The sequence below is a fragment of the Mauremys mutica genome, chromosome 11, assembly GCF_020497125.1.
Source record: "Mauremys mutica isolate MM-2020 ecotype Southern chromosome 11, ASM2049712v1, whole genome shotgun sequence".
In the NCBI taxonomy this organism is placed as follows: domain Eukaryota; kingdom Metazoa; phylum Chordata; order Testudines; family Geoemydidae; genus Mauremys; species Mauremys mutica.
Genome location: NC_059082.1, coordinates 50,872,236 through 50,899,423, shown reverse-complemented (window position 1 = coordinate 50,899,423; position 27,188 = coordinate 50,872,236). Strand labels below are relative to the sequence as shown.

At 46.6% G+C, this 27,188-nt stretch overlaps 1 protein-coding gene across 3 annotated transcripts in view; it reads left to right on the top strand.

Annotated features, from left to right (window-relative positions):
• Positions 1–27,188, top strand: part of PIGQ (phosphatidylinositol glycan anchor biosynthesis class Q) — a 51,804-nt gene that overhangs the window by 2,077 nt on the left and 22,539 nt on the right. Inside the window, exons 1-4 of one of the 3 annotated variants that reach the window (XM_044980019.1) lie at positions 34–1,256; positions 10,031–10,731; positions 17,293–17,424; positions 19,453–19,573. In XM_044980019.1, the coding sequence (XP_044835954.1) occupies positions 10,058–10,731; positions 17,293–17,424; positions 19,453–19,573 (927 nt within the window). In that variant the 5' untranslated portion in view covers positions 34–1,256; positions 10,031–10,057. Of the gene's footprint in view, positions 1–33; positions 1,257–3,793; positions 3,962–10,030; positions 10,732–17,292; positions 17,425–19,452; positions 19,574–27,188 lie in introns of those variants that run through there. The other 2 variants (XM_044980021.1, XM_044980020.1) reach the window with 2 other exon arrangements.

The window sequence follows — 27,188 nt, the reverse complement described above, 5'->3', positions numbered from 1 at the left end:
GGGGGCAGGGGAGTGAAGCTGAGGTGATGAGGCCAGGAAGGAGAGGGAGGTTTGGCGCAAACAGCCATTCATGCAGGGCAGAGAAAGTCCACTCAGAACTGTAGCGAGTTCTCTGAGATCCCTGCTTTGGGATGCTTCCGCTCCTACCAGCTGGAATCTCTGGCTGGCTCCTCTCTGCAAGCTTTTCCCCAAAGCCACTGGAGGGGTGGGGCAAGAGGGGAGGCAACACCCGTGTCCTCGTTTCCCCCAGAGTGTGTTGGAGAGTCTCCCTTGCACAGTTCTGGATCTAGGGGAGACGGTCCTCAGTGCTTAATTTGTAATGAAAGAAGTGCCAGGGATCAAGCAATTTTTTTTACTTTCATAACTGACGCAGCAAGCCAGAGGTGCCGGGGCCCTGAACTGTCAAGCCCAGCAGTGCTGGGGCTCTCAACTACCAAGCCCAGAGGTGCCAGGGCTCTGAACTCCCAAGGCCAGAGGTGCTGGGGCTCTGAACTGCCAAGCCTAGAGGTGCCAGGTTCAGCCTTGGCAAGCCCTGGCAGAAATTAAGCACTGGTGGCCCTGACTGAGCCCATTTTACCCTCTCCCCCACAATGCAGCACGTTCTCCCTAAAAACATGTTCTACCACCCACTCCCCAGTTACATGTTCCCTGCATCTTATCCTTCCATTCCCTAGAGATCTGAACCCCCAAATACCTAGCTATTTTTCCCTTTACTCCCCAGTTATCCAAAAGTCCTGTGTATTCTCTGCAGTCCCTAAGCCAGGACAGCCTTCAGAAAGGAGTCCTGATCTGGGGTTCCAAAGACATGATCACTTTTTGAATGCATGTACCAGTCCTAGCCAGTCTGAGGAAGTGGGGATGGGGGTGGACTATGTGTATATGAGGCAGAAGGGGTGTGAGTACGTGGAAAAAGCTAGTGGGCCAAATTCGCCCCTAAGATAACTCCATTATCATTAATAGACTTACACCAGTGGCCCTATTCACCCACCACAAGGTAAGAGCAGCTGCCTTGAGGTCAATGGGAGTTACTCATACCTTTTTGGGGGAGGGGAAGAATGGGGCCCTAGGGCTGAAGTTGGCCCACTAACTTTTTCAGGGATTCAGACATTGTTACACCAATTGGGTCCAGCATTTGAAGAGTTAAGCCAGGCAGCTTGTCCTTATCAGTAGGCTCAGCCTGCTGTAGCAGAGCAGTTACAGTTTGAATGTAGTGTACTCACTGCTCTCACAGGCCTAGGAAAGAAGCAGGCGAGGGGGTAAGTTCTCTCACAGCTGTCCCTGCCTGAGTTTCCTCTTTGCAGGGCTTGATACACTCATTTCAGTGGAAGTTAGAAGTGGATGTGGCTGCTAGGGCATCCCTCTCAGTTTGCCAGTCCTCTTAGTTCCTAAAATATGGGGGAAGAAGGAATCAAGAGATGCTGATAGAAAAGGAAAGAACAAGACTGGTCTAGTGTCTTGGGGTGGTATTCCACCCTACTATGCAGGAGAGACCTAGGTTTTGCACTGGGACTCCTGCTAACATGACTGGGGTGGGAACTGCTGTGGTAGCAACATGCATGAGAAGCTGAGAGGAATGCACAGAGGTAGCCGGGCTGGGTCACAGGGCAGTGGGCTGTGCTAACAGCATAGGACACAGCAGGCAGAGCTGGTTAGAAAACTGACATTTTCACCGCAAGAGAGAGACGATAGCTGAGGTTTTTATTGGACTAACTTCTGTTGGTGAGAGAGACAAACTTTTGAGCTTACACAGAGAGTACTTCTCCCACCTTGTCTCTCTAATATCCTGGGACCGACACAGCTACAACAATCCTGCATTTTTCCCTGCAAGAAATTTTTAATGACCAATCTTCATTCTAAATGTTTTGGTTGATTGTTTTTGGTTTGAATCAACACTTTCCTATGAAAAAATTCATTTGTTTATAAAACCATATTTTGGGGCAGGAAAACTTTATGCACAAAAAATGCTGACAGCTGTAACTGTGGGATACCTGCTCCCTAAGACAGATCTCCCCATGTGCTTGCCTCCAGAACCACAATCAGCCTTGTTACTGTAACAGGGTAGCCTGCCCCTTTAAGAGCCATGTAGCCTGTGGCTAGCCAGCCCTATTCAATTATCAGACCCAGATGTTGTAAAGGGTGAACATGCTCAACTAGCAGGAGCTGCTGGAGGGAGATGTGCTCCTGCAGTAGGTTCTGGAGCATAGGAGGGGAGGTAGAAGAGAAGGATGTATTGTTCTTTCAGTCTTGGCAGAGGCTGGGGGAAAACTCTGGGAGCTTTATGCTAGGGTGGGCAAAGAAACTGCTCTGTTTTGGTGTTTTGCCTATTTTGTGTTTGAGTTAATAAACTGAGCCCCACAGGAAGGGCCTGAAAGAGACTTAGGTGTGGCAGTGAGTGTGTCCTGGGCTGGGAAGATAGGCCAGCAGCCTACAAGCCTGTATCCAGGAAGCTGCTACTTTGGAGAGTTTGAGACTTTACAGATTTGGGCACTGGGAAGGCATGATGTTTATATTGGAATGCTTAAGATCATGTTGTGTCAGTAAATCACATTTCAATGTGAAGCTGACATGACACAGTTTTGCCAGATCCTAGCATTCAAAAGTAATGTTAGCCCCTCCCTCCCCCAAAAAAACATGAGACTCGCTTAAAAATTGTGAGGCTTTTTAAAATAAAAAAAACCTTCAAAAGGTATTTTTGTATCTGCCTTCTGGTGTTTGAGACTTCAGGGTGAAACTGAGTCACATTTTAAGGCTTTTCTCTGCAAGCATCGTGGCTAGAAACTTTCTTTTTCTTTTCTTTTGTTGTTGTTGTTGTGTTGTTTTTTTTTAAATAAAAGGTGAGCTTTGTATCGGTTTATAGATCATAAGGCCAGAAGGGACAACTGTGATTTCCTAGTTTAACCTCATAAAACAGGCCAGAGGACTTCCTTGAATTAATTCCTGTTTGAACTAAGGCAGATCTTTTTAAAAAACATCCAGTCTTGATTTTAAAATTGCCACTGATGGAGAATCCACTGACACCTTTGGTGGTTAATTATCCTTACCTAAAAATTTGCATTTTCTTTCTAGTCTGAATTTGTCTAGCCTCAGTGTCCAGTCATTGGATCTTGTTATACCTTTATCTACAAGACTAGAGTGTCAAATATTTTTTATCCGTGAAGGTAATTAAGCTGTAATCAAGTTACCTCTTAACCTTCTCTGTGTTGAGCTCCATGAGTCTATAAGGCAGAGTCAGGAAATCACTTGTCTCTATGATATGGTCACACTGATGATGCAGTGTCCTCATGCTGTGAGAATGTCATGACACAACAGCAGGATGCTGAGGATCAATCTAATAAAAATGGGTGTGACCCCAGAAATGATCCCTGCAAGGACTTACATGCTGTTAAAACATGTCCATGGCTGACAAAAAGATAGGACATTGCATCATGATGTGGTGACACAAGGGCCAAAGTTGTGGAATACTGATCTCCAGGGGACAAACTTTTGAGTATGGTGATCACAGCGCTCACCAGGGCTAGCATTTCAGACCCCCAATGAGAGACACTGGGGGGAAAAGTGCTGGTAAATTCTACCCATTTGCTCAGCACTTAAAACACCCACAAAAGTAGCATATTTGATGCCCATGGTGTGCCCCTATGGAGAAGCTATGCCCCGTGAGGCCAATTCTCACCATTTTATGGGTGGTGTTTCTTAAAGTCCCAGCTCCTGGGGGGTGGAAGGCCCCTCCTTCTAGTCGGGTGAGCCGGGGTCGGGTACCGTATGCCTGGGGGGCTGAGAGGGGTGGAGCGCTGCAGGCAGCGGAATCTTAGAGCCACGGCTTCCGGTGCCTGCCCGGGACGCATTGGGAACGGACGGCACGGAGTGCTGCCAGCGGCAGACCGCGTCTCCTAGCAACTCGCCAGCAACACCCGGAAGTGGCTTGAATGTCACGAGGGTCCGGCCCGCCGGCTGTTTGACTGGGGTAGGAGAGGGTCACTCCCTGCGGTGGGGGGCGGAGGAGGTGCTTTTTGGGGGTGAAGGCGGGGACTGCAGGGAGGGGGGCTCGGGTGGAGACGGGGAGGAAGTCATGGTGGCGAGACTGCAAGGGAAGGAGCAGGAGGGGTCACGCTGGGGGATTGTGGGGGAGGGGTCACGCTGGGAAGAGGTCACGCTAGGGGATTGGGGGCAGTGGGGAGAGGTGGTGTGAGGGCAGGCAAAGGGTGGCACTGTGTGGTGTGAACTATGGAGAGAAGTAGGATGGGCTTACAGTGATGGTGGGGGCTGCAAGAGTAAATACAGTAACTCTTCACTTAACATTCTAGTTATGTTCCTGAGAAATGCAACTTTAAGTGAAATGATGTTAACCAAATCCAATTTTTCCCATAAGATGTAATGTAAATGCAGGGGGTTAGGTTCCAAGGACATTTTTGGGGGACAGACAAAAGGCATTATATACTGTACTGTGGTTGGGAAGTGCCCCTGGATTACCCCACACAGGCACAGCCTGCTGCAGGCAAGGACACTAGGCAGCACCTTTGCAGCAGCAGCGGCGGCAGCTTCTCCGAGAAGAACAGGCTCTAACTTTGCTGGGAATGCTCCAGGTCCGCCTCTTCCTGTCCCCGCTCCACTCCAGGCCCACCTCTTCCTACCTCCATTCCACCTCCTTTCCGGAGCATGCCACATCCCCGCTCCTTCCTCCTTATCCCCAAAGTCCTAAGCGCCACCAAACAGCTGTTTGATGGCGCTTAGGACTTTCTGGGAGGGAGAGGGAGGAACAGAGATGCAGCGCTTCCCCACTCATCCCCCTCCCTCCCAGCGCTTCACGCATAGGATTTTCTAGGAGAGAGGGAGAGGGGCGGAGACACGGCGCTTCCCCTTTCATCCCCCTGCTTCCCAGCATTTCCCTGCCGCCAAACAGCTGTTTGAGGTGGGGGGGAGACGGAGAAGAGGAACTTGTGCAATGCTCCCTTGTAAAGTTGCTGCTCTTCCACAGAATTTTACAAGCAGTGGACAGAGCAGGCAGCCAAACGACGTTATAAGGGAGCATTGCACAACTTTAAATGAGCATGTTCCCTAATTGAGCAGCGATGTAACTTTGAAACAACATTAAGCGGGAGGACATTAAGTGAGGAGTTACTGTATGTGGAGTATATTCGTTGGGGAGGGGTTATTGCAATCTGCTCTCCTCTGTTTCATTGCTCTGATGAAGGGCATGTCTCTCTCTCGGGTCCTTGCACTGTATCCTCCATTCCCTGATGCTGGCAGCTCCCCTGTATGCTCTGGCTACCCGGATGGGATCAGAGACACTGAGCACCCATGGTCAGGCTCCTTCACTAGGAAGTTTAGACTTGAAATTAGACGAAGGTTTCTAACCATTAGACGAGTGAAGTTCTGGAACAGCCTTCCAAGGGGAGCAGTGGGGGCAAAAGACACATCTGGCTTCAAGACCAAGCCAGATAAGTTTATGGAGGGGATGGTATGATGGGATAGCCTAATTTTGGCAATTAATTGATTTTTGATTATTAGCAGGTAAATATGCCCAGCGATCTGTGATGGGATGTTAGATGGGGTGGGATCTGAGTTACTACAGAGAATTCTTTCCTGGGTGCTGGCTGGTGCGTCTTGCCCACATGCTCAGGGTTTAAATGATCGCCATATTTGGGGTGGGGAAGGAATTTTTCTCCAGGGAAGATTGGCAGAGGCCCTGGAGGTTTCTCACCTTCATCTGCAGCATGGGGCACAGGTCACTTGTTGGAGGATTCTCTGCACCTTGAGGTGTTTAAACCACAATTTGAGGACTTCAGTAACTCAGGCATAGGTTAGGGGTTTGATACAGGAGTGGGTGGGTGAGATTCTGTGGCCTGCATTGTGCAGGAGGTCAGACTGGATGACCACAATGGTCCTTTCTGACCTTAAGTCTATGAATCCCCTGTGCTTCAGTCCTTTCTTAATCTGCACAGATCCCAGGGTTTGGTGCTTCCCCTACCTCTGGCAAGCTAAAGCCATTTGAGCTTGCGACAAGAACCCATTAAAACAAAGGGGCTGAAATGCCCCACAAGTGATTTCCTCACCAGAATGAAATACTCTTGCAAGAGCCATGCAGTACATATATAGCCATGAAGGAGTTAAAATGAAGCCCAGTGAGTGAGCCTAGTTATTTCTGCTAGCCTGAAGGAAATTGCAGGGTACACCAGTTCTGTGCTTGTACATATTCCTCCTCTAGGCTGGCACTCTGCTTTAGATGCTAGCTAGAGAGTTTCCTCTGCCAATGGCTCCACAGCTTGTATGCCAGTTCTGGAGGCAGAGAACTCTCCTGCCTGTTGTAAGCTAGGAGGCAGCTTGGTGGCAGCCAGCTCACAGAGCAGTATTTGAACAAGGATCTCTCTTGCGGGGTTGGAAGTAGGGTTTGTGCTCATGTGGTACTAGCCTGACACCCCTGTGGACTGAAGTTCTTGTATTCATCTCCAGAGTGGGTACAATCTGCCAATGTTTCTCGCTCCTGTCCTGGACAAACCATGTCTAGGGGTGAGAAGGGAGTTCAGGCTCATTCGGTCTTTGGCCTCTCAACTGAGAGAGATGACAAGGTGATTAAGTGATGCCAGGAGATCACAACATATTTCATAGAGGCCACTGAACCTCCAATGACAGTAGCAGCTTTCACTCACTTCCAACCAGTACTGGATTTGAGCTGGCAACACTGTAATGCTCTATGTCCGTTACCAGAACTCTGACCCAGCCAGTCCTCTGGGAATGCTTTCTCTGAAGCTTAGATCCCTTAGGAAAGAGTCAGATTTGAAAAGCAGAAAATGATACCTTAAAATATCAAAGTTTTTAATGAGTTGAGTATCAGTACCTTAACTTTTATTTATTTTTATATTAATGCATTTATTATAAGGTGTCCCCACATTTTCCATTTCCAGTATTCTAAAGGTTTTCATAGTGGCAATGTATAACTGCATTGGAAAAGTTTGGGGGCTGGGGGAAGGTGGGGACACCTAAGTAGCAGGCATCTATGAGGGAGCAATAGGCTGTTTGGGACTTTGGTAAAATAAGTACATTTGGTGGATGTTTCTGCTAAAATGATCAGCAATGAAATACTAGGTCGGGGTGGCCAACTTGAGCCTGAGAAAGAGCCAGAATTTACCAATGTACATTGCCAAAGAGCCACAGTAATATGTCAGCAGCCCCCATATTAGCTCCCCCATCCCACTCCCACCCACCAGCTTCCCCACCACTCAGCATCTCCTCCTCCCTCCCTGCACCTCCTGATCAGCTGTTTCAAGGCATGCAGGTGGCTCTGTGGGGGAGGAGTGAGGGCACTGCAGGCTGAGGGGAGGGGGCGGGAAGGGGTGGAGTTGGAGTGCCATGTCTCTGCTCCTCCCCCTGCCTCCCAGAAAATCCTAAATGCAGAGCCAGGGGTTGAGCAGTGAGCACCCCCCTCCTCCCCAGCACATTGGAAAGTTGGCGCCTGTAGCTCCAGCCCCAGAGTTGGTGCCTATACAAGGACCTGCATATTAACTTCTGAAGAGCTGCACGTGGCTCCAGAGCCACAGGTTGGCCACCCCTGTACTAGGTTGTGGTGACATTTAAAATATAATCCTAGTTTTCAGATATAACCTATTGAAATGAACAAGGCAGTTTACACTGCAAGTCACTGGCAATAAGCCCAGGTCTCATGAGTTTCCAGGTTGCTTCCCTGATTACCAGAATATGTTGCAGTAACTATTAACATGATGCAATTTATTTTCCTGCTGTAGAGACATTGCATGTCCCCTTAAAAGTAGTATCTGAGCTCCCTCTGCTCAATTTCCAGCAGTTAACAAACACATTCAGAGCTGTGTTTTTATTTATATTGATGCACAATCCAGGTTAATTTTGGGGGGCAGAAGGAGAGAGGAGAGAAATACAATCAATGTTTCCCAAATAGAGAAGGGAAAAATAGAAACATTTTACCTTCATTCTTCTTAACGGGGGTTATAAAAAGTTGAGAACAAGATGCTGTTTCATGTAGCTTTAGCATTCAATCTGTTTCTAAAATGATGGTTGAATTGGCAAGGACTCTGTGGAGGGAGAGTAGCAGAGGACACTGGAAATCTCTTGCTATAATAGCACTTTTAAAACTGCTGACACTACCTGGAAAATTTAAAAATAAAAATTCAGCTTTATAGGTACACTGGCAGGATAAGTGTCACCATTTGAAGAAAAAATATATTTATATCCCTACCTATGCCATGTTACTAAAAATACCTTAGACTGTTAAAACAGAAACATCTACAATCTTATTCACCTTTCACTAATAATTATTTGAGGTTCTTCTAAGATCCCACTTCCTCAAAGGCTCCACATAGAAGAAATTATCCCTCTGGTCCAGGAGGGAAGGATGTAACTCTCTCTGTGGCCTATGAATGCTGCTCTTGCAGTCAGCCGGAGGGGACTGTCAGACAGCAAGGCAAGGCGCTCACTCCCCTCAGGAGCTAAGGGGACTGTCTGCTCTTAGCAACATTCAGAGTTCTGCACCTATGTTGCTACACTAAAAATCCCCAGAAACACACATATGCACCCTCTTCAATGCAGGTATTGAGGTGGCCTCAGCTGTTGTGAAATGACGGGGAAAATTCAGACCTGGGAGATATTTGCCTTTGATAGCAGCAGTTGTGGTGCTTGCCCCACTGCCAGCACATGCCAAGAAAACTTCACCTTTCCGCCTCAAGGGGCTGAAAGGAATTCATCCATGAGCAGTCAATTCCTACCACTGCATTTGGCAGGCTGGGGGTTATGTGACTTGTCAAGTGACTTGACTTAATTGTTCCCCACCACCCTCCCCATCACAGACAAGTGTATCTTTTCATAGCAAATTGCCAGGTGCATAGATTTAGTAGATCAGTTAAACTTTATTAAATAGAGAGAAAAACACACACACCAGGGACTTCCCTGTTCTGTGTACTCTCAACATGTTATAAATATACTGTGTATTTCTCTTTCCAATTGACTGCTCCCATCACAAAGATGCCAGCCTGAGGGATTCATGGAGTTTTCACATCCCTAGCACAGCACTGAAGGACAGAAAAGGACAACAGTCACCGGATGCTGGTTATTCTGAGGAAGCACCCTCCTTAATGCAATTATATTTCTATTAGATGCTTCAGCATTATGTAAAGAGACACTGTCAGCTAGTTCAAGGCTCAAAATGTATTTATTTGTTAAGGTAATTTATAAAACCATAGAAATGTATTCTCCCTGAATTGGGGGGAAAAAACTGCTTTAGATTGCAGGGTGGTCAAGGACTGGTGGCAAAACAGGGATAAGAAGTGAATATAATATTTGCCCTTCTTTAGGACCTTCTATCAAAGGAATTAAATCAGACTTTAATCAGTTAAGCCTTCCAATCCTCTTGTGAAGTAGATCAACAGTTATCATTTTACAGGTGGAGAAGCTGGGACACAGAAGTTAAGTGGCATGACCGAGATTACACAGTGAGTCGGTGGCAGAGCATATCTCCTGCTCCAATGATATAAGTGAGGATATAAGTCCTCTTGTTTCAGGGCATAAGTCAGCTTCTAATTGAAGGAGTTAGGGAGAAACATTACCCTATAGGCAGGTTATTATACAACTATCCATGTCAAGGTTTCTGCTCCTTTCTCTGGGCCATGTACTGCTGGCTGCTGTCAGAGACAAGATACTGGACTAGATGGACCCTTGGTTGGAGCCTGTCCAGCAATTTGCATGGATCTCAGTGCAGAGTTATGAGAGATGATTCCAACACTTGCAAAATGCCCTTGTGTTGGAAGCTCCACTACAAGGTCATTTGAAGAGCTTGTGTTTATCAGAAATGTGCCAAGTCCCTCTTTCACCTATGATTTTAAATGCCACTTGGTTAATAGCACCAATGTCAGCTTCTTAATCTAAGATGCAGAGGCAGTTCTCAGCTCGCTCCTGAATTTGGTGTTTTGGAACTTTACTGCTCTCCTCAGCAATGGCTTTCATTAAGCTCAGTTTTTTTTCTGTGCCTTTACCCACAGTCTCTAAGTTTTATTTTTGTATTTATTGGCAGGTATTACATTCTTCCAGGATTGCTGTCATGGTTCTTAAGGTCTTCTTCCCCTCTTGCTGTGCCACAGCAGAAAGTGGCCTTTTGATTGGCCGTTGGATCCCAGAACAGAACTCTGCTGTTGTCCTCGCTGTGGTCCACTTCCCTTTTATTCCTGGCCAGGTGAAGCAATATCTCTCTGAAGTCCAGCGGGTGACTCAGATCAATATGTGTGTGCTGGGCTCATGGAGTAACAGCAAACAGGAGAAGGAAGGGGTCCTGGACAAGTTCCTGGAAGATCTCAGCACAATCTTTTCCCATGAGCCCTGGATACAGCTCAGCAAAGAGAGAGACAGCAAGTTTTGGAGCTGCTGTATCTTTCAGAAATACCCCAGCAGCCCCAAGGAAGATGAATTCATCTTAGTATATTATGACCAGCGCAAAGTAATGCTTTCACAGCTGCATCCCACCGACAGCCTGACCACATCTGCTGACCATGAGGGAAATGATGCCTCAAAACTAGGTGCTGTGTTTGACACCGTTGCAAAGAGCAAGGTACTGTTCATGACAGACAGATACGATGATGGGCCTATCAAGCTGACTCACTGGCAGTCAGAAGGAGTGGAAGCTAGTATTATCGTGGAACTGATGAAGCAGGCTTCTGTGCCTGTGTGTATGCTGCTGACATTCCTGCTTTCACTTGTCTCCAGTGTTTGTAAAAGCAGGTATGTGATGCAAGATGGGGCAGCTTGTGTGCTACATTGAAACGTAGTCCAACCCAAGACTATCAGTAGGGCACAAGTTTCCTGCTCAATCCCAGCAAGCAATGTGCATTGTGTTAAAATATCTCAGCCTAGGAGGGGGTGAGACAGTCTGAGTGGCCATCAGGGACCCGTTAGCCAACTCCGAGTCAATTCCCCCACAATGAGTAAAGACCATACTGTATCTGTCTCAAAACAGCAATTCCAACCCTGAGGAGCTGCTACTGATAGTAGCCCTACCCTATTTAAGTGGGAGGGCAGGGACCTGCTGTCTGTGATAGTCTCCCTAACACCCATGGGCCATCCCAGTACAAGTTAATGCTGAATGAATGATTAGCCTGTGTTGGGTTCCAGGACATAGCAGCTGGCAGGGAAGCCCCTGACTGAAATCTTCTGTTGGAGCCACATTTCCATGGAGCTTGAGGGTAGTGGGGGTGGGATTTGAGCTGGTACTGATGCAAGGTACAATGTTGCCATATAGATAGTAACAGTTCCCTCAAACTCCAGGAGGTTTCTGGGGGAGCTGTGAGGTTTTGCAAGCTGAACTTCTTCTCATTTTCACTGGGGGAAAACCCTCTGCCTCAGCTTCATGAGCTGAACCATGGGTTCTTCCAGCCACTGCTTGAATGACAGGATGATGCAAAGAGAGCTAACAGTTCGGTGTTTCACCCCAGTAGCTCTGTAGCCAGGATACCCTAATCTCTGTTTGCTGTGAAGTGCCGCTGTAGCTGAGGAACACTGAAATGTTGGCAAACTGGGCATCTGATTCCAATTTTTGACATCAAATGGCACTGCTGCAGCCCTGGGACTGGATAGCAAGAGGTTAATAGGAGCACACTAGATCAAATACATCCTTGCTGAAACTTTGTTATCTTTACTTACCTCATGTACTGAAATGGAGTTTCACCAGGATGAATATGATGCCTCCAGTGTAACATCCTGCAAGTGCTGGCACCAAAGGGGAAATCTGAACAGACCTGAAGGAAAAAAGCTCTTGTATATAAAGCTTAGTACCACAGCTGGGAAAGCCGTCTAGTGAGATTGAGTTGTGTTGCCAAAAAGGGGATTGGTGTTCAGTGTTCAAGCTGGAAGAGGACAGTTTGATTAATCAGATTTGGATAACAGCTACTAAAGCATTCATGGACAAATCTTTTCAAGTATAGCCTCAAGCTATGGGGAATGGAATCTTTTAACAGGTTTCCAATTGTGTAATACTGTCATGAAAAATCACAGTGAACCATTTCATACAGAATGGTTTGTTGGATTTTTCTACTTGATGTGTAAAGCTGAAACTGTTATAATTTTTTCTAATTATCTGTTAAAGTCATTTTAGGTTCAAACTTAGACTTGGTGTAAGTAGATGGAACTCCATTGGCTCCAGTGGAATTTCACTATTGTAATGGGTCTGAATTCAGCCCCTTGATTATACTCATGGAATCATTATCTAGTTGGGTAGAGCACTCAACTGGGAATCATGTTCCAAGTTCTTTTTCCAGCTCTCCAATGATTCACTGTGTAGCGGGGTGGTCACCTGCTCCTGCCTTAAAAGGCTTAAAACAGCCCAGAAAGAGGGCTGTGGCAGGGAAGGAAAAGCTAGGCTGATTAGGGGGAAGCAGCCACAGCTGGCCCTATAAGAGGGCTGAGGGTCAGAGGCTGACAGACACACTCTCTAGTTTTGAGAGGGAGGGACCTGGCTGCAGGGAGCTGAGAGAAGGTACCTGGAGTGGAGCAGGGCTGGGGGAAGGCCAAGGGTGCTGGGGAGCTCCAGCCTGGAAACCCCCCAGGCTGCAGCCTAGTGGAAGGCCAGTTAGGTACTGGGGTTGCAAGGGGCAGCCCATGGGTAGGCAGAGGCAGCAGGTCCAACCCCCCCACCACCTATGATGAGTGGCTTTTACACTGCAGTCCACCCCAGCGTGTGGGGGCTAGATGGTGACTGGCAGTAGCCCACGACTGAGGCAAGGTGGGGATAGAGGGTTGGGGGCTCTCTTGGGTGGGGAGACCCTGAGACTGTCGGGTTATTGCCAGGGGGCAGCACACCAAAGACAAGGGGCACTGGGTCCTGGAAGGGACACATGGGGCCAGCAGCAGCGGGACACCGGCCTTCAGAGGGCGCTCCGGAGGCTGGAAACGCTAATTCCATGAGAGACCAGCTGGAGGCACTGCAGGGGTGAGTCCCACCCCGTGACACCCTGGAAAAGTCACTTTGTCTCTCTCTGCCTCAGTTTCATTCAGGGCCACCGAGAGGATTCAGGGGCCTGGGGCAAAGCAATTTCGGGGGGGCCCTTCCATAACAAAAAGTTGCAATACTATAGAATGCTATATTCTCGTGGGGGCCCCTGCAGCTAGATCTCCCACCTCTGTGCAGCTAGTGGCCTGTGTTCCCCAGTGCCATGCTGGAGCCTCCACGTTTATTTGACAAATAAAATTTGCAGAATTTTAAAATATTGTGTGCAGATTTAAAAAAAAAATTTGGCGCACAATGCCCTCAGGAGTAATACCACTTAATCTCACCGGGCATCTCATTGCTTAAGGCTCCTTTGTGTCAGCCTACTTGGTGTAAGGGTCATAGGGCAGTTGTAAGGCTTCTCCTCCTCCTTTCCCCCCCCACTTCCCCCCCGGAATACTTCCAGTCCTGGGCAGGGAGCATCTATATCTGGAATAGAACTGGCTCCACCAGGTCTATGCTGCCTCCAGTCACTGAGGGCATTCCAGGGTTTGGAGCAGGGGTAGGCCAGAGGAGGGAGGACCTGCAGCCTGGTGATTCTGCATCTCTGCGAAGCCTCCTAAGAACCATTGAAGTCTGCCCCTCCAGCCCTTGCAGAGAGGAAGGTGGTGGTGGTGGTGGTGGTTCAGATTTTGTACAATTTGACTTCAGAGAAGCTGGATATGGCAATGGCTTTTGGCAGTCACTATTGTCCCTGCGGTAATTCCTTTTGATAATCCCTGTGGTGATAGAATTGTATTTGGTGAAGACATATGTGGTGTCCTCTCTGCCTGAGCTGCTGCAAGTGTCCCTCACTGAGGTTGAAAGATGCTTGGGGAGCTTCAGTCTGCACTTTACATATTGGATGCTAGTTTCTCCCAGGCTGTTAAAATCAAACCATGAGGTGATGAGTCTGTTATTGAAGGTGTTGGTTTTGACCTATAAAGGTCAAATGATTTGGGTCCTGGCTACTTTAAATACTGCAGCTAAGGGTACCTTAGTTACAGTCTTGTACCATAGTAGATGAGATCACCTGGGTGCTTGAGCTAACAGTTCTCTGGTTTAATGAGAAGGGGCTTCTGGCAGGGTGATTTCAGTGAAGTGATCTCAGTTCTGGAACTCGCTTCCTCGTCTTGTGCTGACAGAGACCAAGTTTGATGCTTTTTGGGGCACGCAGCAAGGCTTATCTGTCTTCCCAAGCTTTTGTGCAGTCAGTGGGTTAGCAGGGGTTATTAGTCTTGACAGGCTGGAGGATTTGATTACTGAAATCCACACAAACTCAGGGCTTTTTGTATGTTTCTTTTCGAAACTATACCTGCACACAGAGATAGGATGACACAGGTCAAAATTTCATAAATGAGATTTCCCTGGCAACAACGTAGGCTGCATACAGTGATTCAATGATTCAGACTTACAAAATGCCCACACATTCTGTAGCAGGTACATTGATCTGAAACATAGACATCTCTTCAGCACCACCCTCTGCCTAGCGGTGGTAATTGCAGCTTAATTTTTAGGGTTTGTGTGCAGAACTTCCATTAACATTGAAAGGTCTCCAGTGCATTGTTAAGGCCATTAGAATAATTTAATATTGGGGCAGTAAATGCCACGTGTTCCTCTTTTTAAAAAATAAACTGCTTAATGGCTTCCTATTGATACTATCTGACCCTCAGAGTCCTCACTCAGTAGGGAAGCTTTGTTCCTGGAATTGTAGCAGAGTAGCAGCCAAGAGGTTCTAGTTAATGGAGCTTTCACATTTCTATGCAATCCAGATTCAAATATATTGCTTTTCATCTGCGGTATCCATCCACAGTCTTGAAACAAATGATCTGAACTGGAAAATCAAGACACTCTGTGCAAAGTAGGTTAAATTACTCGCATTTGGAACCACCCCCGATATCCACTCTCATTGCTCAGAACTTTTCCATTTAAACAGTGTAATGATATAAAAGCCAGTCATTCTGCTCCATATTAGAATTTTCTGATACATTTATAAGAAACCAGTCTGCATCCTATAAGGCTGAAAAACAAACAGGAGCATTTGTGCCAACTTGCCTTACATTGCAGCAGTAACTTAAAATCCTGGAAGTATTTTCGGTTTCTTGCTTGGATATTATTAGAAATGGCAATTTCCATAGCTGATCCTACAATCGCTTTATTGGTCTTTTTCTCTGTGTCTGGATTAGATATATTTTCAAGATTACTGCTTTTTCTTTCTAATTTCTTTTGGCTGGGAGTGAGGAGTGGAGGTTGGTTTTGATGAAGTTTAGTACTAAGAAAAGAGAGAGAATCAGGCATAATACAGACAGGCATTGCACAGACTTCCCCAAAACAACATTTTAAGCATCCTCTGTTATTCCAGTCCTGGGCTTCCCTTGAACAGTGTCTGAAGAATGTAGTGGTTCTGTGATTTGGACAAGCAATCGGCCTCATGGCTGAGGGGTGAAAACATTTCCTATCACCTCTCTTTGCTGCTGCATTGGGTCCAGGATTAGATGTGACATTGATCTCTCACAAAGTTCAGTTGTGACAGTGTCTCATAACAAAGGTCCATGGAGATGTCAAAGACATTGATATCAACTGTCAAAGACATTGGAGAACCAATCTAGTTTCAAAATGGCTTGTTTCTCACATTTCTTACCAGTGTTCAAAGTAAGGGGTGGAGCAAGGGAGATTTCCAACCCCCAAATCAGTTACCTCCTGGGAGGAGCTTGCAGATGTTGACTGGAACAGTGGGTTCTTAAATTTTGGCCTTCTGTGGACAACCTCATTGGGAAGGGGAAGAAGATCTCTCCCTTTCTCCTGCATTTGTAGCAGGATTCTTTGCCCCAGCAAATGTTCTATAGGACTTAATTTGTGAACCATTGGGTTAGAACATGATCAGAAAAGAAAACTCATCTCCACTTGTGCCTCATTGCATCTGTGAAGCCAGGTCTGTGAGATCAGTGGCCAGTGCAATAACCTACTATGCTTTTCTTCCTCCACCTGTTCTTTCCTCTGTCACTTTGGATGTTACACCCTGATAGGCCAGTTGAACAGCAGTGCATTAATTTGGCTGTGAGATGGATGGCTGTACTGAAGAGCAGAATTATTCAGAGGCCCTGAATTGAGGAAAATGATTCAGAGTACATTGCATGGGATTCAAAGCCAGTGCATCTAACATCGGAACTAGGGGGGAGCTCGAGCCCTCCAGGGCTCTGGGTTTAAAACTGACAAACCCGCCGTGAAGTGCAACTGAAAAGGCCCAGAGGTGCACCTTCACTGAATCCTGCAAAGTTCTCAGCCAGCCTCCTAGTTACTGTTTGTGGGTTGGATTACTCTCCTTGTGGTTGGATAACTAGAATGATGTATGAATTGCAACACAAGGCACAGTTGGTATGTTATGCTGTCCACTTTTAAACACATGCTCCTGCTGCCAGACCCCAGGCTAAATTCAACCAACTGTAGTTTGGAAAAAGCAGGTGCAAGCCCCATGGAAATCCAGATCCGGCAGTGATGTGAATTCAAGAGCAAAGTAGGGTAACTTGCACAGATTTGGCATTCAGTGGGGATGGAGACTGAGAGAAGCTTAAATGAACATACCAAGGAACTGGAAGGAGTGGATGATGTTCTTGAAAAGGCAACTAATAGGTGGGCATAGAGAAAGAAGCTCACTTACCCTTAATGTAATGTATACTGCAGCCTCCCCAGTACTATCATGGCCAAACTAAGCTCTGATGGAAATGGGTGCAACTCCTATTGACTTCAGTAAAGAACTGACCCCTGCTTGATAATTTTTCCTGCTTAGCCATGCTACAGTCAAGATAACTAAGGCTGGGATTTTCAATGGTGCCCAATTTTCAGTGAAATTCAATAAGGGTTGGGTGTGAATAATCCCAACTTAAAAAGGTAATTAATGCAAAAAGGCCATATTGTACCATTGCTCACTATGCAAACCGCCCATTAGTGGGAGATCTGCTGTGAATTGAGGGTAGTGTGCAGTCCTACACATACACCCTGACCCATAATTAAAATATGGAATTCAGCCCTCTCTGGAGAATGAATTTGACACAAGGGAAGCTGGTAGACTGGCATCTTTATAGGGGGCAGAGTTAAGGTAATTTGGGTGTCTTGTTTTGAAGGGCATTGCTTAGTTTTCTAATGGTAGAAGGTTTTTTAAATCTCTGATTTTTTAAAAATTATTCTGCATCCAAACCACTTATGTGTGTGAACAACCTTAAATTGACCTGAAGTAATTGTTTGGTGTGGGAATTTGTAGAAGCGTCATACCACCTGTTTTACTGGCAAAAGTATCAGAGAGGATTCCCCTTGTGTTTCTGCAGAGTGATGAAGTTTTGGCCTTTGTCTTTCATCTGGAGTAAACTCTCAACTTGTGAACAGTTGGGGCACCGACTGGAGCACCTCCAGATCATCAGCAGCAACAGGAAGGCTCAGAATCAGACCCAGCTAATGAGGTATGCTGTGTGTGTGTTCTGACAGCCCACTGAGTGACGCCTGTGACCAGCTGGAGCCTTCATCAGCAGTGTACCAACCCATTTCTTCTCTAGCTTTAAAGAAATTCAGCCTCCTCTGGCTCTAGTATAGCTGATACTGAGGTTGTGACCCAGTTGTTTTCCTGCACTGAATGGTCAGCTTGTTTTTTATTGGAGAAGCATCTTTTTTGTAGCAGTAATATGATTTTACAGGAATATGTGGGGGTGGCTTTACTTTTTTGTGGAGTTGCAGTGTGAGAGAGACTTTTACTATCCCATCAGTCTCTTCCTCATAAATCCCTTTTCCCCCCGCCCCACAACACATACTTGAGCCTGCAGAACATCTCTGCTATGCTAAGAAACATTTAAGTTCCATCCAGAAACTTAGTGTCACCGAAGCTAGCCTGGGAAACAGGACAGGGATGCACTGGCCGAGCTGCATAGGGAAAACTTGCTCTGCAGTTCTGTAGAGCATAGGGTCACAACCTTTTTCTTTCTGATCCCCCTTCCCCCGCCCCTGCTTCAACACGGTATAAAAACTCCACGGCCCACCTGTGCCACAGCAACTGGTTTTCTGCATACAAAAGCCAGGGCCAGCATTAGGGGGTAGCAAGCTGGGCAGTTGCCTGGGGCCCCATGCCACAGGGGCCCCTGCAAAGCTATGTTGTTCAGGCTTCAGCCCTGGGTAGCAGGGCTCAGGGCCCTAGGCTTCAGCCCCATGCAGTGAGGCTTCAGCTTTCTACCCTGGGCCTCAGTGAGTCTAATGCTGGTCCTGCTTGGAGACCCCCATGAAACCTGCTCACGGCATCCCTGGGGGCCCCGGACCCCTGGGTGAAAACCACTACTGTAGAGCCTTTGCTTTTACAGGCATTGAATTAATCAGATGGGATATAAAATCAAGGTTCCATGGCACTTGCCCCAAGAGTAAGAGTATCAATCCCCATCCCCTTATCCCAGTGTTCTGGAAGATCCATCCTCTGGTAACTGAAGACAAGGAGTGGCAGTAAACATCAAAGTAACAGAAAAACCAAGGAAACACAAAACCCCACCGTGAGTAGAAGAGGGAGAGGCAAAGATCAGAGATGGATATAGACTCCTTAAGGCCATCACATTACTCTATGTGGTGCTCAGATACTATAGTCATTGACTCCGAGGAAATACTTAAAATACACTAATAGATTTTAAGGCCAAAAGTAATACTATGATTATTTAGTCTGATTTGTGTGTAACACAAGCCATAGAATTTCATCCAGAAACTCTTGCTGTGAGGGGGGAGTTATTCTACCCTACAGTGTAAGTAAACATTATTTAGCCCAATGACTAGTGCTTGAACTGAAGCATACCTTTTAGGAAGGCCTCTGATCTCAAATTAAATACTCCAAATGATGGTGAATTTATCATAGCTGAATCCCACTTGAGTGTTTACCTAACATTCCTCTTGGAATTTCAATCCAGCTATTCAGTCCCCCTGCGAAAACCAGTTGTGTAGTGTTCTGGCTTAGCATGGATGCTGTGTTTGACCCTAGAGACAGTAGTATATTAGTGGTAGGAAAGCAGTCCCTATTCTATGTATACCAGGGGTGGCCAAACTCATTGACCCTCCAACAGTCTTCAGAAGTTCAAGAGCTGGCGCACACAAGCTGGGCCTCAGGGTTTCAGCCCCATTCCTGCTGAAGCCCCAAGCCCTGGCAGGTGTATCCCGGAGGGCTGAAGCCCTGAGACCCTCCTCCCCACTGGACAGAAGCTCCTATCCAACCACCCCCTGCAAAGCAGAGGTCCCGAGCTTCCCTCCCCCCCAGTCTGGTAGGTGGAGAGGGCTTGCACTTTAATGGTAAAAGAGGCTTGCAAGCCTCAGTTTGGCCACTCCTGGTGTATATCTTCAGTAAAGAGTCTCGATGGCCTTCAGAAATGAAAAGCGCTATGTAAATGAAGCTGGTGATGATTGTTATCCAAACACGAAACAGCCTTCTTCCTGTGCACTCATTTTGTTCTTCTTTCTCCTGAATGCAGGAAAGCCAACATCTTTGTTTCTCTCTTCATTGACATGGCTCTGGGAATACTGCTAATGTCCTGGCTCTACAGAGAGAATCGGATTGGTCAGCTTGCCGACACTCTCATCCCAGTGGCTGATGTAAGTCTGCCTGGAATCGTTTGTACTTAATCTCTTGTGTAGAAAGTGAAGAGCAGTTCATGCTTGTGGTAATTGTAGAGAGGCAGGGCCTGTGCATGAGGATTTCATGCAGAGAAGAAAAGCATTGACTGAAGTCACAAAAATTAGGTCTCCTCAAAAGCGATTAAATCTTCAAACCAAACCTGTTGAGACTAATCAAATGTAACATTGCTCTCCTCTGAGTATCCAATGAATACAAATTAGATGTTTTCTGGAGGGCACTTCCTGCTCACAAGGTAACAATTACATCATGAGCACAGTAAATAACTCTAAGGGCTGAAGAATGGAGTGCTTATCTGCCCAGGACACTTTTATTACAAGTTAACAGGAAGTGCCCTCAAGCTGTTGTTCTAGTGGGGTATCTGGGAGGGGGGAAAAGTTAGCCCAATTAGGTCTCAGAAATCATTAAACTGGGAAAAAAACACGAGAAGCTGAGGCACTAAGTTTGGTGAGAGCATGTTGGTGTTGAGTTCTGAGGGCAGTAGCTAGTCAGGGTAGGTAACACTGAAATTCTCTCTCAAGTGTACTAATGATAGATTGGGGAATTCACCTTCTCCTGTGCCATTCTCCAACCTCAGGCCCTAAATGGCCAGTATAAATTACCTAAGAACGAGCATGACACATAGCATCCTGTTTTTCTGGCACTAGGGACTTATCAACAAGGATAATTAGTGCATAGCAGGGCTAGTGCACTGTATGTTCACACCCCAGCTTGCTGTGCACTAACTAGCCATGTAGACGAGCCCCTAATTTCTTATATTTTGAATGTGTAATTTGAACATACATACAACCTTCGCTCCAATTTAATTTAATTTAAGTGTGTGTGTGTGTGTATGTTTTGTCGTCCTGGGAACATACTGTGTTTGTGTGTAAATTATTATCTAAGTAGAATTTACCTTTAACAGGTAAAGGACCATTTTGTCATTCAGTAGAGCTGCAAAAAAACATAAAATGTATGCATCTCATAGACTTTAAGGTCAGAAGGGACCATTATGATCATCTAGTCTGACCTCCTGCACGATGCAGGTCACAGAATGTCACCCACCCACTCCTGTATCAGACCTGTGTCTGAGCCATTGAAGTCCTCAAATCATGGTTTAAAGACTTCAAGGTGCAGAGAATCTTCCAGCAAGTGACCTGTGCTCCACGCTGCAGAGGAAGGCGAAAAACCCCCAGAGCCTCTGCCAATCTGCCCTGGAGGAAAATTCCTTTCAGACTTCAAATATGGTGATCACCTAAACCCTGAGCATGTGGGCAAGACTCACCAGCCAGCACCCAGGAAAGAATTCTCTGTAGTAACTCAGATCCCACCCCATCTAACATCCCATCACAGATCACTGGACATATTTACCTGCTAATAATCAAAGATCAATTAATTGCCAAAATTAGGCTATCCCATCATACTATCCCCTCCATAAACTTATCAAGCTTGGTCTTGAAGCCAGATGTGTCTTTTGCCCCCACTACTCCCCTTGGAAGGCTGTTCCAGAACTTCTCTCCTCTAATGGTTAGAAACCTTCGTCTAATTTCAAGTCTAAACTTCCTAGTGAAGGAGCCTGACTGTGGGTGCTCAGTGTCTCTGATCCCATCCGGGTAGCCAGAGCATACAGGGGAGCTGCCAGCATCAGGGAATGGAGGATACAGTGCAAGGACCCGAGAGAGAGACATGCCCTTGGAAGGCTGTTCCAGAACTTCACTCCTCTGATGGTTAGAAACCTTCATCTAATTTCAAGTCTAAACTTCCTGATAGCCAGTTTATATCCATTTGTTCTTGTGTCCACATTGGTACTGAGCTTAAATAATTCCTCTCCCTCCCTGGTATTTATTCCTCTGATATATTTATAGAGAGCAATCATATCTCCCCTCAGCCTTCCTTTGGTTAGGCTAAACAAGCCAAGCTCTTTGAGTCTCCTTTCATATGACAGGTTTTCCATTCCTCGGATCATCCTAGTAGCCCTTCTCTGTACCTGTTCCAGTTTGAATTCATCCTTCTTAAACATGGGAGACCAGAACTGCATACAGTATTCCAGATGAGGTCTCACCAGTGCTTTGTATAATGGTACTAACACCTCCTTATCTCCACTGGAAATATCTCGCCTAATGCATCCCAAGACCGAATTAGCTTTTTCACGGCCATATCACATTGGCGGCTCATAGTCATCCTGTGGTCAACCAATACTCCGAAGTCCTTCTCCTCCTCTGTTACTTCCAACTGATGTGTCCCCCGCTTATAACAATAGTTCTTGTTATTAATCCCTAAATGCATGACCTTGCATTTTTTACTATTAAATTTCATCCTATTACTATTACTCCAGTTTACAAGGTCATCCAGATCTTCCTTTATGATATCCCGGTCCTTCTCTGTATTGGCAATACCTTCCAGCTTTGTGTCATCCGCAAACGTTATTAGAACATTCCCACTTTTTGTGCCAAGGTCAGTAATAAAAAGATTAAATAAGATTGATCCCAAAACCGATCCCTGAGGAACTCCACCAGTAACCAGCCTGACAATTCACCTTTCATTACGACCCATTGTAGTCTCCCTTTTAACCAGGTCCTTATCCACCTTTCAATTTTCATATTGATCCCCGTCTTTTCCAATTTAGCTAATAATTCCCCATGTGGAACCGTATCAAATGCCTTACTGAAATCGAGGTAAATTAGATCCATTGCATTTCCTTTGTCTAAAAAATCTGTTACCTTCTCAAAGAAGGAGATCAAGTTGGTTTGGCACAATCTACCTTTTGTAAAACCATGTTGTATTTTGGCCCAATTACCATTGACCTCAATGTCCTTGACTACTTTTTCCTACAAAAGTTTTTCCAAGACCTTGCATACTACTGATGTCAAACTGACAGGACTGTAGTTGCCCGGATCACTTTTTTTCCCCTTTCTTAAAGATAGGAACTATGTTAGCAATTCTCCAGTCATACGGTACAACCCCTGAGTTTACAGATTCATTAAAAATTCTTGCTAATGGGCTTGCAATTTCATGTGCCAGTTCCTTATCTGATTTCGTCCCATTAAGCTGTTCGAGTTTGGCTTCTACCTCGGATGTGGTAATATCTACCTCCAGATCCTCATTTCTATTTGTCATCCTATCATTATCCCTAAGCTCCTCATTAAAGGCTGAGGCAAAGTATTTGTTTAGATATTGAGCCATGCCTAGATTATCCTTAACCTCCACTCCATCCTCAGTGTTTAGCGGTCCCACTTCTTCTTTCTTTGTTGTCTTCTTATTTATATGGCTATAGAACCTTTTACTATTGGTTTTAATTCCCTTTGCAAGGTCCAACTCTACATGGCTTTTGGCCTTTCTAACTTTATCCCTATATGTTCTGACCTCAATAAGGTAGCTTTCCTTGCTGATCACTCCCATCTTCCATTCCTTGTAAGCTTTCTGCTTTTTCTTAATCACCTCTCTGAGATGCTTGGTCATCCAGCTTGGTCTACAACTCCTGCCTATGAATTTTTTCCCCTGTCTTGGGTTGCAGGCTTTTGATAGTTTCTGCAACTTTGACTTGAAGTAATTCCAGGCTTCCTCCACCTTTAGTTCCCCAAGTTCTTCAGTCCAATCCACTTCCCTAACTAATTTCCTTAATTCTTTAAAGTTAGCCCTTTTGAAATCAAAAACCCTAGTCACAGATCTGTTTTTGTTTATCCTTCCATTTAGTTTAAACTGAATTAGCTCATGATCGCTCAAACCAAGGTTGTCCCCTACAACCATTTCTTCTATGAGGTCCTCACTACTCACCAAAACCAAATCTAAAATGGCATCCCCTCTTGTTGGTTCAGCAACTACTTGGTGAAGGAATCCATCAGATATCACATCTAGAAAAATTTGAGCCCTATTATTATTACTAGCACTTGTCCTCCAGTCTATATCTGGGAAGTTAAAGTCTCCCATGATCACACAATTCCCATTAATATTTACTTCATTAAAAACATTAAAAAGGTCTCTATCCATATCCAAATCAGATCCCAACAGTCTATAGCACACCCCAACCACTATCTCAAGAGAGGCTCTAGTAGCTTTTGCCCAGACAGACTCTGTCTTATCCATTCCATCCCTTCTTATTTCTTTACAGTCTACCTCATCATTGATATACAATGCTACTCCACCACCTTTGCCTTTATTTCTGTCTTTCCTAAACAGCACATACCCTTCAATACCTGTACTCCAGTTGTGACTACTATTCCACCATGTTTCTGTTATTCCTATAATATCTGGTTTCACTTCCTGCACCAGTAACTCTAGTTCCTCCCTTTTGTTACCTAGGCTCCTTGCATTGGTGTACAAACATCTTAATTCTTGCTGTTTGGCTTCACTCACATTCTTTACCCGATTAGGCCCAGACATTCTACTGCCAGTATCACCGATTAGAATTGTATCTACAGTACCCTTCCTCCGTATGTCCAGTCTCCTACCCATGACAGTATCCTTTCTTGCTTCGTTTTCTTCCCTCTCAATGTTAAAATCCAGCATGGAGATTACCTGGACATCTCCCAACCATCTCTCCTCAATTCCTAGTTTAAAGCTCTTTTAATCAGTTGTGCCAGCCTCCATCCTAGAAGTCTATTTCCCTCACTACTCAGGTGAAGTCCATCCTGAGAGAACAGTCCTCTGTCCATGAATGCTTCCCAGTGGCAAGACATCCCAAAGCCCTCCTTATAGCACCACTGCCTGAGCCATCTGATTGCCATAATCTTGTCACACCTTTGTTGCCCTTCTCTAGGAACAGGCAGAATCCCACTGAAGATCACCTGAGCCTCAATTTCTTTAAGTGTCTTCCCCAGCCTGGCATAGTCTCCCTTGATACGTTCTAGTGAGAATCTAGCCGTATCATTCATTCCCACATGAAGGACAATCAGCGGATTCTTTCCCGCTCCCGTTAGGATCCTCTTCAGCCTCAGGTCCACATCCCATATCTTAGCACCCAGCAGACAGCACACCCATCTGTTCTCTGGATCTGCTCTGGTTACAGGCCTGTCTATTCTTCTCAGTAAGGAGTCCCCAGTCACATAGACCTGCTTTTTCCTGGTGAAGGTGCGATTCTCCGGTCTATCCCTTGTTCCCTCTGGCTGTAAGTCCTCTCGATTCCTATTCACTCTTGCAATCCTCTGCAACCCATCCCGTATCCTCCTGGGGCTCATGTTTGGTGTCATCTCCATTGACTCTTCCCCTCTCCTTTTTAGGGTTAGCTGCTCCTCTCTTCTTCCTTGCCGTCTCACCTTCAGCAACCACCTGCTGTGCCCCTTCTTCATTTTCCACCTCCGCAGATCTGTTCCTGAGCTCTGTTGCTCCTTCCCTAGCCCATCTTTTCCTCTGCCTGGTTCGCTTAGTCACACACTTCCACCGTCCACTTTCCTCACCCAGCAGTCTCCCCTCAGAGTTCTTTGGTCCTGCTTCCATCTGCAAGTCTGAGCTTTTCCCTTCCACCTCATCATGTCTTTGCTCCATCATCCGCTCAAACCCCCTTCTAAACTTGACCAGAGTTTCCACCTGCATCTCCAATCCTCGGATCTTTTCTTCCATCAGGCAGCACTTCATGCAGACAAAACTCTTTTAAGGTACCCCCTCCAGGATCATGTACATGCCGCAGCTTCCACATCCAGTCATCTTCATTGTGTCTTCCACTGCTTGGGTCACTACAACTGCTGCCTCTGTATCTGTCATAGGCTTCCCACCTAAATCCTGTAAATCTGGGAAACACAAACCAACCCAAAACACCACCACCCACAGCAAAACAAACCCCCAACAAGCACCAAGATGCTGCTAGAACACCGCACACTCCCTTCAGTAGCCTGTGTGTTCCTCTGCCTGCATTAGTCTTCCCCCAAACTCCCCTTGTAAACTCCCACTCAAACTCCCCTGTTTACAGTTCTGTTTGCTGGCTCCTGTGTCGCTGCAGCTGTCTATGCCATTGCCTGACTGGCTACCTTTATAGAACCCCTAGTCAGAAAAGCCCCACTCCCCTAAACAGGGCTCAGCTTCTCTCCCAGCACACTGCCCCTACCAGCCTCCACACATACAAATACAACTACAAATAGCTACAAATACCTTCTCCTCCAACAGAAGTCCCACTCAAACTCCCCTGTTTACAGCTCTGTTTGCTGGCTCCTGTGCCTGCATCCTCCTCTTGAGTTGCAACATTTGTGTCATGATGTTGTGTCAATATGTGCTGGTGTTCCATCTTTTTGTGACTCAGCATTGTCACATATTGATGAATACCGTGATAAGGCTGCACAACATCATCCCTTCTCTGTCCCTTCCCTTTGGTTTCTGGGAAAGAGGGACAGATCTTTCCTATTGTCTTACAAGGCTTCTGCTGCAGGAGTCCTCATTTTACTGTCTCTAGCTTCTGGACGGTAAGGGACTCCCAGTCCAACTTATGAGGAATTCTATCAACAACTTATTTTCTCTTCTTCATCCACTTATTGGGAGGAACTCCACAGCTGCTCTGTTGTTGGTCCCTTTGCTCAGTGCTCCTCAACTAATAACATATTGGGCAAAACTAGTTGCACTCCTGTGATCATCTTTCTGCATGCGATGCAGACACAGCAAGCAAAGTGTCTATCATGCACTTACCACACGAGCTTAAAGCAGAGGTCTCAAACTCAATTTACCTTAGGGCCAGTGCCAGTCCTCAAATCCTCCCAGTGGGCCAATGTCACTCATGCTGCCCAGAACCTTCCCCCCCAAACTCTGCCCCACAAAAAAACTCCGCCCCTCCCCCACCTGCCTAAGGCTCTGGGATGAAGTTTGGGTGGGGGAGGAGGTCTGGGGTAGGAGATTTGGGTTCAGGCTCTTGGGAGGGAGTTTGGGTGCAGAAGGGGTGAGAGTTTGGGGTCTGGGAGGGAGTTTGGGTGGGGGGGGTCTGGGGTGCAGGCTCTGGGATGGAGTTTGGGGGCTGGGGGAGGTGGGGACAGGGCACAGGCTCTGGGAGGGAGTTTGGGGGTGGGAGGGGTGTGTGGGAAGGGGGCACAGGCTCTGGGAGGGAGTTTAGGGGTGGAGGTGCAGGCTCTGGGAGGGGGTCAGGGGTGCGGCGCTTACCTGGGGCTCCAAGGCAGGGCGAGGGGGGGGGGCCTCCGTGTGTCACCGCCCCCCCTGTGCCCCATTGGTCGCAGGGGCGATCAAGGCGGGGGCAGCGCATGGAGGCACAGCCCCGCCCTGCCCCTGGTCCGCAGGAAGTGGCCGGCAGCCACTGGAGTGAGCAGGCAGATGCCGCTCAGCTCCACTGCACTGCCAGGCCCCTGAGGGGGGAGTGCATGGGGGCGGCAGGTGGGGCCAAGGGAGAGACCCGGCCCCAAAACTGCAGAGCTCCACGGGCCACACTGGGGAGGCTTGTGGGCCGCAGATGGCCTGCAGGCCGGGTGTTTGAGACCCGTGGCTTTTAGTATCTCATTGTTATTGTCTAGTCAAACTTTTTCAAGGGTGGGCTCAGTTTCAGCTGTTCAGTGTTGCGGGGAAAGGGGAAAAAGAGGGTGATGGCTGGAATACAAGTCTCCCCTTCTAATATTTGATCCAGTGGTAGGATTAATAAGAGACATAAACTCTCAACCTTTTCATGCATTG